The sequence below is a fragment of the Danio rerio genome, chromosome 2, assembly GCF_049306965.1.
Source record: "Danio rerio strain Tuebingen ecotype United States chromosome 2, GRCz12tu, whole genome shotgun sequence".
In the NCBI taxonomy this organism is placed as follows: domain Eukaryota; kingdom Metazoa; phylum Chordata; class Actinopteri; order Cypriniformes; family Danionidae; genus Danio; species Danio rerio.
The window spans coordinates 48,953,830-48,974,818 of record NC_133177.1 but is presented as its reverse complement, the minus strand read 5'-3'; the positions used below and the strand labels follow the sequence as shown (position 1 = coordinate 48,974,818).

Sequence of the window (20,989 nt, the reverse complement as noted above, 5' to 3'; positions counted from 1 at the left end):
ACATTTAGTCATTTAGCAGACGCTTTTATCCAAAGCGACTTACAAATGAGGACAATGAAGCAATTTACACAACTAAGAGCAACAATGAATAAGTGCTATAGACAAGTTTCAGGTCTGTAAAGTCTAAGAAGGGAAGTATTAGTAGTATTAGTTTTTTATTTATTTATTTTTTTTGTTACAGTTAGTGTGATATTCAGAGAGGCAATTGCAGATTAGGAAGTGTAGTGGAGACTAAATAGTTGAGTTTTTAGTCGTTTCTTGAAAGTAGCGAGTGACTCTGCTGTTCTGATGCAGTTAGGGAGTTCATTCCACCAACTGGGCAGGTTGAACGTGCGCGTTCGCGAAATTGATTTCTTCCCTCTTTGGGATGGAACCACGAGGCGACGTTCATTCACAGAACGCAAGTTTCTGGAGGGCACATAGATCTGCAGAAGTGAGAGCAGATAAGAAGGAGCAAGGCCAGAAGTCACTTTGTAGGCAAACATTAGAGCTTTGAATTTGATGCGAGCAGCAACTGGCAGCCAGTGCAAACGGACTAGCAGTGGAGTGACATGTGCTCGTTTAGGTTCATTGAAGACCACTCGTGCTGCTGCATTCTGGAGCAGTTGAAGAGGCTTGATAGAGTTAGCTGGAAGCCCAGCTAGTAGAGAGTTGCAGTAATCCAGTTTGGAGAGAACAAGAGCTTGAACAAGGAGTTGAGCTGCATGTTCAGATAAGAAGGGTCGGATCTTTCTGATGTTATAGAGTGCGAATCTGCACGATCGAGCAGTTTTAGAAATGTGGTCAGAGAAGTTTAGTTGGTCATCAATCGTTACTCCAAGGCTTTTCACCATTTTGGATGCAGTAATGGTTGCCCCATCCATCTGGATTGAAAAGTTATGGTGTAGGGTCGAGTTGGCAGAAACTACAAGCATTTCCGTTTTTGCGAGGTTCAGCTGAAGATGATGATCTTTCATCCAGTGTGAAATATCCAACAGGCAGGCTGAGATGCGAGCTGGAACCGAGGGATCATCAGGATGAAAAGAGAGGTATAGCTGGGTATCATCAGCATAGCAGTGGTAGGAGAATCCATGTCTCTGGATGACTGGTCCTAGAGATGATGTGTAGAATTAATTATATTAATAATAATATTATTTGTGTTTTAAAAATTTCAAATTTCTCAAATTTCTTTTTAAAATAAGGTGAAAGAAATTAATTAAAAATTAATACGAAAATCAATTAATCACTAATAACTACTACTACTACTACTACTACTACTACTACTACTACTACTATTACTACTACTACTAATAATAATAATAATAATAATAATAATAATTAGATTCAATGTATCTGCTGTGCTGTCGTTACTGGAAAAAGAAGCAACACTGTGTTGTCGTCATTTGTTTTGACTACTTTTACATCATATAGAAATATATGTAATGTTCAATGCAAATACAATCCAAGTAGCGTGATGCAAATGATGCACAAATACTGGTGCAACCCTATAATTGGTCCGGGTTACCAAGGACTCTTACTGTCAATGGACAGGTGTCGATATGTGACTCAGGTGACTACATTAGTCGCCATTGACTTCCTTACTTTTCGTTTATTGCGAATCTCTTGAGAGAGAGAGAGAGAGAGAGAGAGAGAGAGAGAGAGAGAGAGAGACCTCACATTACCTCACATTAACTCTCTACGTGCTATTTCAGTCCACTACCAAATGAAAAATAGTAATTAAATGACTCCCGCTATCCTGATGCAGCTTCTCGAGATCTCGTCTGATCAGGCTAATTATCAGATTTACTTGTGGTTTTTAAAAATGAAAATATGCTTGACTGCCTATTTGCTATTTTGAAAATACAGATATTATTTAGGTAGACCACAATGCCATTATTTATTTTCGCTGCTTACTGTGCGTGAAACAGTAACCACCAACCAATGAGAGTGAATGTAAATGTAAGAAAGATGATTGGTTGAAAATATTGTTCAGGACCATACCTGCCAACACACACTGTTTTTCCTGGTAGTCTCCAGTATTTCAGACCCATCTCCTGCCACCCTCCCGTTTTGTTATTTGGACAGAACTGTCCCCTCCACCTCTAACTTCGCCGGTTTTCCGGACTTTCAGAGACAAACGTTGGCAGATATGGTGACTACCATCATGCAATCCACACGGCCTGCGCTGAACAGGATTTATATACATTTATCTACGTATAACTTTTTTTGAAGTGTTGTGAATGAAGCACTCTAGAATGAATGTCCATGTGTGCGAAAAAGAAATGAAGCAGCCAGCCAGACACGGGAGAAAACACTCCATGGCAGTGCTGCTGTAACTTTGAGAAGTGTTTCTCTGCCTGAGTCAAGCCCAGCCGATGTCCTACCCTCGAGAGCCATATACCCCACCGTGATTGGTGGGTTCGTTTAGTTCCACACACATCACTGTAAAGTGCTATACTTATCAAACTCGCAGGCCGCACTAACATTACACTTTAAATTAAGGCAGGGGCCACAAGTTATTGGGCCGCGAGTTTGAGACCCTTGACTTAAATGGATGGTTCACCAAAAACTGATCAATCTGCAAATTACTCATTTGCCATGATTCATGAATTAATGTATAATTAATAATGGGCAGATGAATTTATAGTTTTTTTTTTGTTTGTTTTTTTAAACAGATCCAGTCAAAGCCTGGATTTACTTAGGCTGTCCATTCTACTGAAATCAACCAGTCAAAATGAAGCATTCAACAGCCTCATGACATAAGAATTTCAGCAAACTAGAAAATAAAAATCTGGGAAAATGCCGGTCAGGTTGTGAGTAACACTTGAGATTGGACAGTTGGAAAAAGAGAAAGACGGAGAGAGGAACATGGACTAAACTGAGGCCAGAAACACTAAAGTAAAAAGGACTGATTATCCTTTAATTCCAAAATAAAAACTGCTTCTCTCTTCCAACTGAACGCTTTCTTCTAGTTCCAGCTGTTCTGACTTCTCAACCATGTTATGTAATGACTGGTGGCAGGTCATTCTCCTTAAAGCTTCACTTTGCCGTAGGAAAGACTGAACAACAGGAAAGCAGAGCACCATCTCTCCTCTGTCTTTCCCTCCCAGTATTAAAACAACTTAATGATATTGGAAGAGAAGCGGGGAAGAGGGTGGAGAGTTTGAGCCATGATTGGGTTTGGATCGTCTGTTCGGTTGTCCATTTCAGACTGAAGCAATAAAGTGAATAATGAGACATGAAGCAATGAGACGCCAACCTAAAAGCCGTGTGAAAGTGGCCGCAATGACACTCTAGAGATGATACCACTCCCTTTCTCCTCAGACGCCCCCTGGCCTACACACTACTCGTGCTCGTATTTCCTTCATCCATTCTCCTATATCTCTCATTATTGAACTTTGATAAGGTAAGCATAATTATTATTAAATCTTGGTGCAAAACACTTTCTTTAAACACAATGACTCTGCATCATCTATGCAAAAGTCAAAACACCATTGCAACTGCAAAGCAACATCCTTTACTCGACAGGCCTGTAGATTTCTTAAATAAAAATGCACCAAATCGGCATATCAAAATGATTTGCTCATCATTCTGTAGTCCAGTTGATCAACCACTTACACAAGACAGGACCAGCTAATGGCCAATGATGATGTGATGGAAAATGTATATTTATGATTTAAAATGTTGGTTTTTTTCAGGTGAATATACTTTGTAAGACATTTTCTTAGTATTTTAGCTGTTGCTCTTTTACCCAAACAGGATGTATATTTCTGCTCGAGTTTCCTGCTTTTGCATAAGGGTGTTAAAGCAGTGTTCCTTTTTGAAACCTGCATGCCGTGTTGATTGTAGATATCACTATGCTCTGCACAATATAGAAAACTGCATATCGAGATGCCTTTTAAGGATTTTTTTTCTTGACTGAAGATGTTTACACAGCTCAATTAAAGTTTATAAATAAGTTGTACTTTGCATGGCTTCTCTTGATCCAGTTTCTATTTTCTTATTACTTCTAACTAGGTTTACCATTAAAAATAAATACCAAATTCAACAATCTAGACACCAACAGAGCAGCTTTTTTTCCTACACAAAATTGATTATCCTGGTGAGAGGGGTAATATGTGAATAAATTGACTTTAGGAACATGCCAGATTTTTGTTTCTCTTCTTAGGTGGTCAACTATTTCTAACTAAATCAGAAACTCCTAAAGCACCTTAGACCTGTATCATGAAGCAAGATTAGCTGATGTCAAATTAAGTTTCAGTTAAGTCAAACCAAGTTTTAGTTAAGTCAACTTAATTTAAGTTTCAGTCAAGTCAAGCTAAATTTCAGTTACGTCAAGTTAAGCTTCAGTTAAATTAATTTTATGTTAAGTCAAGTTAAATTTCACTTACGTCAAGTTAAATTTCAGTTACGTCAAGTTAAGCTTCAGTTAAATTAATTTTATGTTAAGTCAAGTTAAATTTCAGTTACGTAAAGTTAAATTTCAGTTACGTCAAGTTAAGCTTTAGTTAAATTAATTTTATGTTAAGTCAAGTTAAATTTCAGTTACGTCAAGTTAAATTTCAGTTACGTCATGTTAAGTTTCAGTTAAGTTAATTTTAAGTTAGGTCAAGTTAATTTTAAGTTAAGTCAAGTTAAATTTCAGTTAAGTCAAGTTAAATTTCAGTTATGTTAAGTTTCAGTAAAGTTAATTTTAAGTTAAGTCAAGTTAAATTTCAGTTACATCAAGTTAAGTTTCAGTTAGGTTAATTTTAAGTTAGGTCAAGTTAAATTTCAGTTAAGTCAAGTCAAGTTTCAGTTAAGTCAAGTCAAGTTTCAGTTAAGTCAAGTTAATGTTTTATTAAGTCAAGTTAAATTTCAGTCAAGTTGCAGCTGAGTCAATTTAATTTTTTTAACTAATCCAGCTTAACACTACAGGTCCCGGGTCAACCAGATGAAGCTACAATCTATTTTATGTGAATACTGTACACATTTAGTTTGCAACGGTTGTCCTTTGAGACAATTTTGACCTGTCAGCTATGAAAACATTTTTACACCACAAAAACTACTGACATGCACACTACAACACACACAGATACATTTTACACTTGCAGGTACTTTTAGCATCAGAAAATACACCCTAAGTTAGTCAAAATGAAAGAATTCCCTCTGCTTAAACACTGATGAAATACTCCACACTGATGAAAGAAACCCTAAACATTCACAGACACAAACACCACATTTATGAAAATGAGGTTGATCTTCATGACAAATAAATTCGAGGACTGAAATTAACTTTAGCTGCTTTATTTTAGAGTTTTAGTCTATGCGAGTCATTTTTGACCCAAAAAGTAAACGATATACAGAATTCTAGCACATCTATTTAAAAAAAAAAAAAAACTTGTTTTAACCTTACATAATTACTCAAGATGAGTTTTTAAAGCTCTGCTTGCCTTCTTTAGTTAGAACAGATATGAGGGCATAGCTAAAAATCTCACTCCCAAATCTGTTAACCAACAAAAGCATTAAAAGAAAAAAACTACTAACACTTCCCTTCTTAGACTTTACAGACCTGAAACTTGCCTTTAGTACTTATTCATTGTTGCTCTTAGTTGTGTAAATTGCTTCCTTGTCCTCATTTGTAAGTCGCTTTGGATAAAAGCGTCTGCTAAATGACTAAATGTAAATGTAAATGTAAAAGATCTTGTCTGGCAAACAACAGGTCAGCATCATTCCCTAAACTCGAGCATCCATCAGCAGGGGCCGGACGGGATGTTTACTGTTATCATGGGATTGATACAGCAGGTGCATCGCATGTTAAGCCACTAGATTTGCTCAGAGTTACGTTATGAACATCACTTCCTGTCCCAATCCCACTCACGGCTGACATCAGGCGCTGGGTTTTGGGTTGACCCATCAGCTCAGGCCAAACTGTCTCTCTCCCTCAGTCCTTCGCTTTTTATTTTTCTCTTTAGGGGACACAAGTTTCGGTGCGAGGCCAGCTAAGGAAGTAACATGGCAAGCTCAATTAGTCAATGGATAAATCTACCCTCCAAAAAGGCCAAATGATCTGTGGGAGGAGGACGTGCAGGAGGAGGGAGATTCCTCTGAGACTTCCAGAGTCATGCGATCGCTGATGAAGATGAGGGAAAGACGAAAACAACAATGGGAAAGAAAGAATGGGAGTGAGAAAGAAGGGTTTCCCTGGCATGATGCCACCAAGAAGGCGTCTGTCGTCAAAGCTGAGCTGTAATGAGATTTTTACTGGCACTTTCCATGGATATGGTGCATCTTGGTGTCCTATGAAGAGTTTAAAAGCACTGAAAGACTGAATTCAAAGGTTCACACTGCGAAACCTATCAAATAAGTAACTATTTAATATCATATTAAGACAGGATGTCATATGAAATGCTCTGTATGTGTGTGTGTGTGTATGTAATGTTTGATTGTGGCCTGCACCTCATAAAAAGTCTAACCATTTCGATGCATGATCATGATCTATTAAATTGCTTAAAAACTTCCAATTCAGTGTCCTATTGGAGAAATGAATAATAAACAGAAAAAAAAAACAGTCAAACTACTCGCTCTACAAAAAAGGGATTGCCTGACTATAGACAAAGCAGAATAATATAGGAAGAAAATGTCAGCTTGCAACATCCAGCAGCAAAACTAGTTGTTTTTAACCACTAAAAATTAATAAAAGTGAATGGTAAGTCGATTTACTTTTTGACTTTGTAATTACTAATAACATTGTCAATTTTACACATTATGGCTGCTTTACACAATCTGTTTACATGATGTTTTATGCTATTTATTTAAAATAAATGGAGAAAGGGGGTGAATCAGCTATTATAAAATGTAAGACTGTGTACAATGGGTATGGACAGGTAATCAGTGGTCCTAAGTATTTAGACCCTTTGCTTAGTATTTAGTAGAAGCACCTTTTTAATCTATAGCCATGAGTCTTTGGGAAAGATGCAACAAGTTGTTCACACCTGGATTTGGGGATCTTTGCCATACCCTCTTACAGATCCTCTCCAGTTCTGTCAGGTTGGCTGATAAACGTTGGTGGGCAGCCATTTTTAGGACTCTCCAGAGAAGCTCAATTGGTCTTAAGTCAGGGCTCTGGCTTGGCCGTTAAATAACAGTCATGAAGTTGTAGGGAAGCCACTCCATTATTTTACTTGTGTTCTTAGCGTCATTGTCTTTTTGGAAGGTAAACCTCAGGCCCAGTCTGAGATCCTGAGCACTCAGGTGAAAGTTTTCATCCAGAATATCCTTTTACTTGACCACATTCATCTTTCCCTTAATTGCAACCAGTCATCCTGTCCCTGCTACTACAAAACTCCCCCAAAGCATGATGCTGCCACCACCATGATTCACTGTTGGGACTGCATTGGACAGGTAAGGAGCAGTGACTGTTTTTTTTTCCATACATACCAGTTAGAATTAGACCAGGGATATCCAAACTCGGTCCTGGAGGGCCGGTGTCCTGCAGATTTTAGCTCCAACTTGCCTCAACACACCAGCAAGGTTCTTTCTAGAAAGCTTAGCAAGAGCTTGATTAGCTAGCTCAGACGTGTCTGGTTGGAGTTGGAACTAAACTTTGCAGGACACCGACACTCCAGGACCAAGTTTGGACACCCCTGAATTAGACCATTAGATGGGAGAATCTTATTTCTCACCATCTTGAAGTCCTTCAGGTGTCTTTAAGCAAACTCCATGCTGGCTTTCATGTATCGGGCCACTCTGCCATACAGCCCCGACTGGTGGAAGGCTGCAGTGATGATTGACAACTTTCTCCCATTCTGAGACTGCATCTCTGGAGCTCAGCCACAGTGATTCTTTACCTCTCTCTCAATAAGGCTCTTCTCCACTCGATAGCCCAGTTTGACCAGACAGTAAGCTCTAGGAAGGGTTCTTGGACATTCTCCAATTTTTTACGATAGTGGAGGTCACTGTGCTCTTAGGAACCTTAAGTGCAACAATTTTTTTTTTTTTTTTTGTACCCTTTACCAGATCTGTGCCACAATTCTGTATCTGAGCTCTCAAGGCAGTTCCTTTGACCACATGATTCTCATTTGCTCTGACATGCATTGTGAGATGTGAGGTCTTAAATAGATAGATATGCAGCTGGACTCAGGTGAAGGTGTAGAACCAACTCAAAGATGATCAGAAGACATGAACAGCACTTGAGTTAAATATGTCAGTGTCAAATCAAAGCGTCTAAATAATTAGAACCATGCAATATTTCTGTTTTATATATATATATATATATATATATATATATATATATATTAAAAATATTATCAAAAATGTCAACAATTCTGTTTGTCTGTCAACATTGGGAGTGTAAAAATTAATGAAGGGGTCTGAATGTATGTTAAAAAAAGTACATTTAATTTGTTACTATTCGATGATGGATAAGGCATTATTACTTAACAAACAAAAAGATTTTGTCATTATTATGTAGAAATTAACATTTTTTGTTTTATTGTGTATAAACTAGCATTAAATTGTTATAAGCAAATATAATTGAAAAATAACAATTAATAGAATATATTTTTTAATAATGAAAGGAACCATGCTATATTTACAAATTAAATTAACTATAATACTATTAATTAATAATAAAAAACTATAAAATATGAAAGTGTAATAATATAAATGGATGTTTACCTGTATTTTCTATTTCACTTTATATAATATATTTATATATTATATATTTATTTTATATATTTCACATTATATATATATATATATATATATATATATATATATATATATATATATATATATATATATATATATATATATATATATAATAATAAGTGAAATGGAAAATACAGGTAAACGTCCATTAAAGTAGCATACATCCAGCACTTAATATTAGAGTAGAATATCTCGTAGAGTGCATTGACTCGAGGGGTTGTAAGCATAGATACCAAAACCTTGCCCCTCCAGACAACTGACAGGTGCAAAAAAAAATAATAATAATTTTAGGCTTACAGTAAATGCAATTACATCTTAAATGTTTCAGGTTGTATTTTGCACCTTGTGGAAATTGCCATGAATTTTCTCACAGCAGCATTCCTGTGCATGTAAACCTAAACATCTGGATTCTCCTCTCGTCTTGCAGGGCCGAGTAAACTTTTCTTTTTTCAAAAGTCTTTACGCAACATCCATTTGTGACTTTGCACTCTTCAAACATTCACTTGTGTTGTGCAATTACCCACAGGGAGAGAGAGAGAATTGGTTACTATCATTATGAGCAGCACCAGAGACCTGCGACTGAATTGACTTATCTTATTTCGGCTGTGTTCAGAATGGAAGATTACTATACCAATCAATCACTGGAACAACAAAGCACAAAGGAGGCTATGCTATAGTATATTTGGTATGCATGCACCAGAAACTAGTAATGACATGCTCACAAAAGCTTTTGGAATAGTTTTTGCACTACTTAGTACACACACACACACACACACACACACAGTCAAAACTGAACTGGAGTTTAAAAAAAAATGGAGGACAACAAAAACAGCAGACACATTTATTGACAAATGCTTGTGTGAGGGGATTCAAATATATCAGAAGTTCTGTTTTAAGGAGTACAAAGACATGTTTTTTTGCTCATAATATCTGGAAGAAAAAGGTATGGACAATACATTTAAAAAATATTACAAAATATTTTGATTCTGACTGTTTTAAGTGCCTTCCTGTGCTGTGAAAAAGCAGGGTTCCCCATAATTCATTCAGCTTTTCCCAACACAAATTAATTAAGTTAGCATAAAACATTGAAATGGATTGAACATAAAACAATTAAGTTGTACCCCACCAAAAAAAAACCTAAGACTTGTGTTGTTTCGGCTCATTTTAAATTAGTAGTTTGCAAAAACAAGCAGCAAAAATCTATTTTTGAGTGTGTATGCTAGGCTGTGCATTAGACTGTGCTAGACTAACGTGTAAAAACTATGTACTGCAAGTATACTTTAGATTTTTGCAATTTATAAAAGTTTCTCGCACAGAAACGCTCATTCCTATTCCACAAGGATTTCATTTCTGCCATGCAAAGGTGAAAAAAGACAATAACTGTTTTTCTTGACGAAAATGGGTTATTGCTATTTTGTGGACAATGAAGACCTCCCTAATCATGTGGAGAAGTATCTTGAGTCAATATCATTGTTTTCAAGAAAAGAATGTCGTCTTAACAGTAACTTCCAAAAGCCACATCGAGACCAAGGCAGAACACCGTAACACGAGTTACCGCTCTTTGACTTTTTAGTATGTTCTAATTAAGTTATGGTTCTCTGCCTTTGTTCAGCTGTGAGTCAATGTGAAGTTACTGTGAGCAGCCTGGAGGTACAATATTCTGCCTTTGTTCTGCTGTCATACTTTCTATCATAAATCGGCGAACAATCTACTACATATAAAGCAATGCAAACAAGCAAAGACTATAAATTGCGAGAAAAAAAATATTGTAAATTATCTTTGTTATTTTTTCTACATAATATGTATTTTTTACTCAGTGCAACTAGTCAATAGCCCCTATCTACTTCAAGTAAGTTGACTGGAATGTCATGACAGTGTCAGCATTGTAGCATGATCACACATTAAATCATTACAGTTCTCAGTTGAAATTTTCTATCTTTTTTGTAGGCCAATAAAATCCACTGCAATTAAGATTTTTAATTCACAAGAATAATGATCAGTATTTCAACCTGCTGGCAATTATATTAATTTTTACTATAGTTGCATAGTTTTTCTTTTTAACATCTTTATTTGCAACAAAAGTTTAAAAAAAGAATTTATAAAGGGAAATAATTCAATGGAAAATTATTTAAATTGCAAATATTGTGCTTTAATGGTAGAAGTTAATTTTAAAAAAGGATGTTAAAGGAGTATGCCACTTTAAAAAAAAAAAAAAAAGAAAAGGTTTAGGAACCGCTGATATACAGTCTAGATAACCAGGTCAACCTTTAACTCTAAAATTAACTTAAAATTAATGCAGTGTAACTTATTACAATACAGAGGCAAAAATATTGTAACACTTTAAACAATTACTTTCAAAATCACAGAAACAAATTATGTATTACATTTTGAAAGTCATTTGCAAACACAACCAAAGCACAGGATAGCAATAAAGTAACTGGCTGAAAGTAACTGCCATTCATACAAAATGAATAGCGTGATTAGACACTACAGGTGTTGCTGTTTTTTATTTTTGTAAATGTAAATGTTCTTGTAAATGCAGCAATATTGATCATGTTGAAGTTACTGCTTTGTGCCTTGGCACTCACTTTTTGCATACAATACAAAGGTAGAGGATAGAACCTTCAAAATAAAGGTCAAAGGTCATGTTTGATCTCAAGATTTTATGTAGATAAATGTCATTACTAAAACATGTAACTGCCAATTTTCCAATGTCCTATCTATAACTAATTTCCCCGGGCAACAAAAAAAAAAACCTTTGAAGTCATTTTTGTCAATTCAACACTCAGGGATGTCAAACTCAATTCCTGGAGGGCCATAGCCCGGCACAGTTTTGTTCCAACCCTGCTCCAACACACTAAAGCTGCGGTCACACTGAGCTTTTCCTCCCATATCCATTCATGCGCACGCGAATGCGTCAAAACGCAGGGTTATGCGTCAAATTTCGCAGGTTGCTGCGGAGCAAAGTGCAAGCTTGGTGAACTCTGACCTGCGAAATCGCATCACTAGACTGTGTGAGACCCAGAGGATTAAAAGATGACATCTCTGGACAGAGATTTGAAACATGGAGCAATCGCTCGCTTTTATTAAATGTTTAATAATCTTGTTTATTCCCGCCCCTTTTCGCAGCGCCGCATGAATTTTGCAGCGCCACACAGAATTTCACATGCTCAAACTCTAATGTGACCGCAGCTTTACCTATAGGTTTCAAACAAGCCGGGTGATCAGGTGTGTTTAATTAGGGTTGGAACTAAACGGTGCAGGGCTGTGGCCCTCCAGGAATTGAGTTTGACATCCCAGCTTTAGCGAGTTAAGGTCTTTTGCCTTTGCAGGGCAGAATAGCAAAGTATTTGACCACCTAAGAATTTGGTTTGGCCCCAGGACAACGATTCTTTGTCAATTTTAAGGAATTAAGATTATACAGGGTTATCTTTAGCTTTCACCATGAAAGTGAAATGTTTCTGCAGTCTGTACTACATAAAATTGGCTCATCAACTTTATCTAATCCACTGCATAAAAATGTTGAAAAACAAAGGAAAAATTGCTTTTTTCAAGTGCTTGCAAATTAAGAAGAATATACAACGTGCAGCAAATCGTGCTGTTTAGAGCAAAAACACACTAATGTAGTCTGTAGTCTAAAACATGCTTCATTCAAAGTAACAAATAAAAGATTGAACAATTAATAACTAATGATGATTACTTGTACGTTTCAAGATATTTTAATATAAAATAAAAACACTATAAAAAAATCTAACATTTAAATGAAGTATCTTCCAATTTGTTCCAAATGCTTATTACAAAAATACATAGACACCTTGTCAAGTTTTATTACGCAGACTTGGAAGGGACGTGATGGTGGGGGGAAAAAAACTGGGTGGAAGATATAAACATTTAATTTATTTTATTTAATTTAATAAAAAAAAACTTTGCGGGATAACGCAAAGGTGTTGCAAACACTTCCTGTTCACTTCATACATATCAACCCTCCCATTTTTGGTGAGATTCTCTCGTATTTTACCATTCTATACCGCTATCATCCTATTATTACGTTTTTCCTATATTTTTCATATATTAAATCTTGAAAGTATGCTGAAATGAACATTAAAATGCAAGGCATTTCTGTGTGGAGTTTGCATGTTCTCCCTGCGTTCACATGGGTTTCCTCCGGGTGCTCCGGTTTCCCCCACAGTCCAAAGACATGCGGTACAGGTTAATTAGGTAAACTAAATTGTCCGTAGTGTATGAGTGTGAATGAGTGTGTATGGATGTTTCCCAGGAATGGGTAGCAGCTGAAAGGGCATCTGCTGCATAAAAACCTGCTGGATAAGTTGGTGGTTCATTCCACTGTGGCAACCCCAGATTAATAAAGGGACTAAGCTGAAAAGAAATGAATTAACTTTCCTATCACTTTTTTTTCCACCACCACGTCCCTTTGGTTCTCCGTAATAGTCCGTATTATATGAATATATTTTAGTTAGAAATACAAAACATACCCTCATGAGAAATGAGTCAAAGTGAAGGTGTCGGCATCAAACAAATTGTCAGAAGTTTTTTTGTTTTATAAAGAAAGCATCTTAAATTATACAAATTCCAAACCTGAGAGCAAATGAAGTTCTCTATTTCTCATCGACAGTGACTCAACATGCCCTTTCCAATGTCTCTATAATCCTGTGATTCCTTTCTATGTCCGAGATGCTTGATCGCAGAGAGAGCAGGCAGAAACAATCCTTCAATAAATCCTTAAATCCTTTATTAATATAATACAAACACAGCCGCTCTCACGATGAAGCTGGATAAGTAGAATCAACTGTCTGCTGAACTTCCTGAGACAAATGAGAAGAGACAGACTCACAGAAACCCAAACAAGCACGCAAGCCTTCTGACTATACTCTTCAAATCATTATTTTAATTAGGATTTACACAAACTCAGATATGATGTCTGTGTGCCAAAGGGTAATTATTAAACCATGATGGAGAAAGCACAATAGACATAGGTCTCTCAGTCTCCTCCATCTCAAAACATATTAAACGTACAGTTTACTTTCGTCTTAAAGGGACAGTCCAGGCAAAAAGTATAATTCTATCATCTGCTGTCTCCCTCATGCCATGCCAGATCTGACTTTTTTTGTACTGCACAATGCAAAGTAGTTTCTGAAGTACCAAATAACACTAAATTTTAAAAAGGTTTCAGTATCGGATTTGGTCAAAAGTCAAAGTAACACCTTTAGTTACTGAACTTTTTTCAGTTAAACAGCTGATTTTTACCATTTTTGAATCCAGACAGTCGATCTGAAAAGTGCTAGCAAGAGCACTTTTAGCTTAGCTTAGCATAAATCATTGATTTGGATTAGATCATTAGCATCTAGCTAAAAAAAAATGCAGCTATTTTCTAGGTCAATATGACTAAGAATTATACAGCCATACCATGGCTGCAGCAGGTGTAATGATATCATGCAGTGCTGTTACCTAGCTGGGGACTATTTTCAGGTGCTGCGTAATATGATTGAGCCATCATACAGCAGCAAAGTTCCTTGATTATTACGGCAGAATAAATGTATAGTTCTTACTCATATCAGCCTAGAAAATAGCTAAATTTTTTAGCTAGACACTAATGGTCTAATTTAATTTAATACAGGACATATTGTATGCTATAGAGCAGTGGTTCTCAAATGGTATGTGGATCAATTAGAATCAAGCCGCAAAAGAAATCATTAATTATTTCTGCTTTATTTAATATCAGAGTCTGAACGATCTTTAATTTAAAAAAACATCCTCTTTTGAATAATGTCCGGTCATTTGAGCGCCCACAATCAGCAAAATGAGTAAGAAACAGGAACAGAGAAGAAACAGACGTCTTTGAAAAGTTTCTTTCTAAGGGGAAAAGGTCCAGTGAAGGACCTGTAAACTGCCAAGGAATGGATCTACAACCCATATGTCAACACATCAGGTGAATCCACCATGTCTGTGCAAGATCAACTACTGGAGATCACAAATGATGGCGGTTTTTTAGGGGCTGTTCCCCTAATCGCTTTTCTAAAGTTCAATGGAGGAGTGCGGCTTGCACAGTCAAGCGCACAGTGAGTCACGTAACAACTAATAGATCAGCTTCATACTTAGTATGGAATATACACATTTTGGTAGACTAGACTAATTATCTTAGACAAATACTTTTGACAATATAAGCAAATACAAGTGCTTTGTAAACTTTCTCCATGAATAAAACTTGTATCAGAGTGACAGCAGTGTTTTGTCAGCTTGTCATCCTGGTGCTCTATGCCTTTAAGGTCACATCAAATTATATGACATTTTCATTATATTTACACATTGGAAAGTAATTTCTTTCTTGAAATGTCTTTATAAAAAAAAAAACAAGCAGTACAACAGTGTTCTATATTTTGCTAAAGCAATCGGCGCCAACATGCAAACTCCACACAGAAATGCACTTCAATTGCTTTCAGCCTTACTCTGCTCTACACTACCATGAAAATAAGTGTTGAATACTACAGCTCATTCATGAGCAGGATTTCTGCTGGTGTCCTGTAGGATGTAAGAAAGTCCACAACTCCCATGATTCTCAAACTACGCATGTTTGTTGTAAATACACTCCCTCTAGTGGTAAAAATTACACCCTGTGCTTTAAATTTGCATTATTTTTGTAGAAAATGTTAAGATTTGTAATAGAACAAGCTTTTGTAGACCAAAACTTGTTTAGCTCTTAAAAGACATTTAAAACATTTTTTTGTTGTTTTTTTTACAAAGAAATTAAAATATTCTAACAAGATTATATTATACATCCCAGTATCCAGACCTTTTCTTTGTTCATAGACAAGATAAAAACATTTAACAGCGTATGAGGGCATACAAATTGAGCCTGACAGATCTGAAACCACATAAAGAAAAAGCCCTAATCTCATTCTTGAATGTTTAAGCCTAATTTAAAAATCGCAAACAAAACAAAAAGGAAAAAGGAAACATCTTTTTAAATGTTATTCCCCTACACTTTTGTATATTATACACACAATCAATCTTCCTCACAAACTGACCCATCTATAAATCAACACAGAGACTATGGATTTCCACAGTCTTTCAAACACAGACGCCACACACACACACACACACACGCGCACACACACACACACACACACACAAGCAGCCGTAAAAGGCAATCGCCTTCATTGTTTGCACATTCCTGATTGCTGCATGTGACCTGTCGGCGACGAAACATTCTGCGCATTTCTCCACATCCGAGACACAAATGTTAGAAAGATTTCTGTGGAATGCGCTGAACAATCCGCGATGTCTTGAGGACGCAAAGCATGCTGCGAAAGACAAAGGCATGATTGAAGAGCATAACCAAAAACTATGCATGTGGTTTGCGCCCTACTTGTGAGGTGCAGAAACTGTGTCCATTTCTGCGGGGTTACTGTGGCCGCAGATCATGTTAAAACGAGCGTATCGTAACTGAACTAGCGCATGTGAGAGCTCTTTCATTCACACCAGTGCTTGATGGTCATGAATGAACTGACAGAAGACCTTAATAACAACCGGCGGACTCTGCCAAAGCACACACAAGCCTGCATACGACTGAGATTCTTTAAAGCCTCACTGCCGATTATGGTTTGGCCACTGGGTTAGACACTCGTGAGAGTGCGGGCAAGTCCTCTGAATTCCCCTTCTAAGGAATTAATGCAGGAAAAGCCAAGCAAACCTCATAGAAGTAGACTTCATAGAGCATAAATGAACGTAATTAAGACTAAACGATTCTGAATGTTCAGACGTTCCAGAAGAAGATGAATCTAAGAGTTTAATCAAGCCAATGAGAGGAGAATTCATGATCCCATACAACCAGAGAAACATACTCTTAGAAAGAAAAACTTCCACGTGAATAAATACTATAGCATTTATAGTAAATACTCTAGTGTTTATTGACTTTATGTAAAGTGTAGTACTGTATATTGTACAGTATTTACAACTTTTAATAAATGTTACAAATGTACTGTATTATTAACTACATTAAAAGGATAACATAATACGTACTGTATTATATTAAACTGTGTATTATAATATATTTTCTTTAAAAAACTACTTAAGACTTAAATTTGCGATGTACCACTGCCATTGTTTTGCCATTTATTTATTTATTTATTTATTTATTTATTTCTGATTATTGTGGTGTGGTTTATTACTGCTATTTTAAGCAAGTTTTTTTATTTTGTTTTTGGTTGTATTATGATTTTTATTTGTATACATGATATTGTTTTGAGTTTAAAGTGCGTCATAAATAAAATTTAATGTGTAATTATGTAGCGCATTTGTGTATGGTCACACACCCAAAGCGCTTCACAATAATGGTGGGGGGGGGTCTCTCCACACTACCACCAGTGTGTAGCATCCACTTGGATGATGTGACACCAGCCACAGGACAATGGTGCCAGTGCACTCACCACACACCAGCTATAGGGGGAGTGGAGAGACAGTGATAGAGCCAATTCAGTGGATGGGGATGATTTAAAGGCCATGATGGGTAAGGCCCTATGTAGGAAATTTGGCCAGGACAACGGGGTTACATCCTACTCTTTACAAGTGCCATTAGATTTTTAATGAGCACAGAAAGTCAGGACCCGATTTTAACGTCTAATCATAAAGATGGTGCTTACTGACTGTCCGTCACTTTACTGGGGCATTAAGACTCATTTTTTAAATTGGATTTGTGTAATTAAGAATTAAGTGTTGAATTTATGAATGGAATTTTTGTATTTATGAAATGTGTTTTGAAATACAAATTGGATGTGTGGATTTTTGAATTGCATTTTAAATTTATGAATTGTATTTGTGTATTTATGAAATGTGTTTTAGCTCAGTAGTTAGCACTGTCACCTCACAGTAAGAAGGTCACTGGTTAGAGTCTGGGTCAGTTGTGTGGAGTTTGCATGTTCTCCCTGTGTTCACGTGGGTTTCTTCCAGATGTTTTAGTTTTTCCCCACAGTCCAAAGATATGCAGTATAGGTGAATTGAATAAACTAAATTGTCCGTAGTGTGTGAATGAGTGTAAATGGGTGTTTCCCAGTACTGGGTTGCAGCTGGAAGGGCATACGCTGTGTAAAACATATGCTAGATAAGTTAGCGGTTCATTCCACTGTGGCGACCCCGGGTGAGTAAAGTGACTAAGCCAAAGGAAAAACAATGAATTGGATGTGTGTATTTTGGATTTGTGCATTTATGAATTGTGTTTTCAATTTACAAATTGGGTTTTGTGCAACATAGTGGCGCAGTAGGTCCAAAGACAAGTGGTACAGGTGAATTGGGTAGGCTAAATTGTCAGTAGTGTATGAGTGTGTATGTGTGAATGTGTGTGTGGATGTTTCCCAGAGATAGGTTGCTTCTGGAAGGGCATCCACTGCGTAAAAATGTGCTAGTTAAGTTGGCGGTTCATTCTGTGGTGGCGACCCCGGATTAATAAAGGGACTAAGCTGACAAGGAAATTAATAAATGAATGAAATTGGGTTTTGCGCTTTTGGCTTATCATAAATGCATTATTTTTGAGATTGATCTGGCTCCATGATGCAATCTTTTGCATTTTCTGCCACAGTTATACACCAAATTCTATTTATGTCTGGATTCCTCAGTTTTGTCAGCATTGTGTAAATCACAGGGCCCTAAATGAGCCTCTGTTGTTACATCAACATATATTCATTCACACGTCAATCAACTTCATCTATTTGCCCATTCGTTTCACTTATCAATCATCCATTTCATCCTTCCACCATCCATTCAATCATCCATGCATCTGTGTACCCTGGAAGGCGGCGGCGTGTGCAGAAATGAGAAATTTGAGCTCATAGCTGTACGATCCGATGTTCTGGGTGGTGTCTCTCAGGACCGCCGCTCTGTAACTGTCTTCCATTCTTCGTGTACAACATGATGGCCCCGCATGCTTGCACACGGACAGTTCCACATCTGCAGTAAAAGACAGAACAGTAGCTTGTTAGACAGATGCGCGTTCTTTTTGAAGTTTCCGCAGCTTCATTGACCTTCTGGGGTCAGCAAATGCGCTGGAATCTCACTGTCGACTTGCTTCACAGAAATTAAAAATATATCTAGAATTACATAATTCTTGAAATAAGCAAACCAACTACACTTGAAACATATGTTCTCTGGATTTGTAATGTTTTCTTCTTCAAGTATTTCCCAAATGATGTTTAACAGAGCAAGGAAATTTTCACAGAATGTCTGATAATATTTTTTCTTCTGGAGAAAGTCTTCTGTTTTATTTCAGCTAGAATAAAAGCAGTTTTGATTTTTTTTAAACCCTTTTAAAGTCAATATTATTAGCCCCCCTTTAGCAATTTTGTTTTTGATTGTCTAAAGAACAAACCATTGTTAATAACCTGCCTAATTTATCCTAACTTTCCAAATTAACCTAGTTAAGCCTTTAAATGTCACTAAGCTAAATACTAGTATCTTGAAAAGGATCTAGTAAAATATTATTTACTGTCATTATGTCATTATAAAAAAAAATCAATGATTAAAAATGAGTTATTAAACTATTATGTTCAGAAATTTGTGGAAATGTCTTTCCTTTAAACAGAAATTGGGGGAAAAATATATACAGAAGGGCTAATAACTCAGACTTCATCTGTATGTAAAACTTCATATTTTTGAGTCATTCCCATCAGAATTCCCAGCTCTGCCATTCAAATGCTAAACGCATGACAGCAACCACTTAAACTCATATTTTACAATCAGAATCAGATTATTAAATAAGAAAAAAATAAAATAAAAGACAATGCATGATGTTTCCATCTGTTAATGACTCTGACAGCTATAATGAGTACACTCTCCAAGTCAGGGTGTCCAAACTCGATCCTGGAAGGCTGGTGTCCTTCTGATTTTAGCTCCAACACACCTGCAAGGAAGTATATCTAGTAAAAGTTTGATTAGCTGGTTCAGGTGTGTTTGATTAGGGTTGAAGATAAACTCTTAAGGACACTGGCCCTTCAGGAATGAATTTGGACACCCCTGCTCTAAGTGGTTCCGTCACTGCGTTTAATCCTTCCTGCGTAAGACTGTGTGGTATAATGGCAATGTTTGTTAAGAGTTACATTTTTCGCTTGAGGAAACAGCTGTTTGATGATGAGGTGAACATCAAGGAATCCCAATTGCTCCTGACATTGGGTTACAAATTATACAAGTGCATCTATAGCAAAGAACTGCAAATAAGCAAATATAATTATATAATAACAATTTATCCATAAACACGCATATTTTCCTCTTACTCTGCACAGCTGTGGTTTGCCGATCAAATGAAAAACAAAAGAGGGAAGGAGCTGAATTCTGCCTCTGTTTTCATATCAAATTGAAATGGGATTGAGGAGATAATTTAGTGTACAGTTTACGAGCCAAATCGTACAGTTTTAGGGGAGCTGGGCAGAAATATTGAGGCGACAGCCCCTCAAAAATAGGCCTCGCATGTCTGTCATCATGAATAAGTTGTAGATGATCTTAGACCAGTGCGATCAGACACTGCGCTAAACAGAGGATGATATTGTGTGATAGGAAAAATATTGATAGTTACATAGTTTGATTGAAAGGATTTTGTATGATTGCATCCTCCAGATAAGAAGTCATGTGCTGCGTCCGAAATCACCTACTACTTAGTAGGTATTGCATTTGAATTTCAATTTAAGAAAAGAATGTTCTATAGAGTATGCATGCGAGTAGAATGGAACTCTGATGTACTACAACTGCCCTTTTGTCATGTTCACATGACCCACCCACGTCATTTGCGCCGCTTTACTCCCATTTATGAATTCTCTCATGGTGCATGATGTGATATCGTAGCATGCATCGGATGTTCACATCAGAATCTCAACGGAAGTAGCAGGCCATCAGAGTACTTTTTGCATTCTATGAATTCCATGACTACTCGACTCGCATACTGTTTTTAGCATACTATATAACTTTAGTATAGAAGAATGCGATTTCGGACGCAGACATGAATTTATTCCCTTCAGGTGTGCATTAGCTGGGTCAACTTGAAAAAATTCATTTGATGTCATGATTCAACAGTTCCACTATTAGCACGGATTGTGTATTGCCTCTTCCTGTTGAATCGCTGAATGCCTCTTCAATTTAAAGTCACTTTGGACAAAAGCATTTGCTAAATGACCAAATAAAATGATTTCAATGTTTAGAACCTTATTTAATGAGTCAGCTTTTAGGTTACACCAAAGATTCCAAATATGAATTTTTATAAGCTAATTCTAGTTTTGAAGAATTTGATGTTTCCCCATTCAAAGAATCAGGAGCTGCACTTGCA

The 20,989-nt window shown here is 36.6% G+C and overlaps 1 protein-coding gene across 2 annotated transcripts in view; it reads right to left on the bottom strand.

Annotated features, from left to right (window-relative positions):
- Positions 1–20,989, bottom strand: part of gpc5c (glypican 5c) — a 295,133-nt gene that overhangs the window by 247,333 nt on the left and 26,811 nt on the right. For both annotated transcript variants that reach the window (XM_005171430.6, XM_005171431.6), the window contains exon 2: positions 18,466–18,627. In XM_005171430.6, coding sequence (XP_005171487.3) covers positions 18,466–18,627 — 162 coding nt within the window. The remainder of the gene's footprint in view (positions 1–18,465; positions 18,628–20,989) is intronic.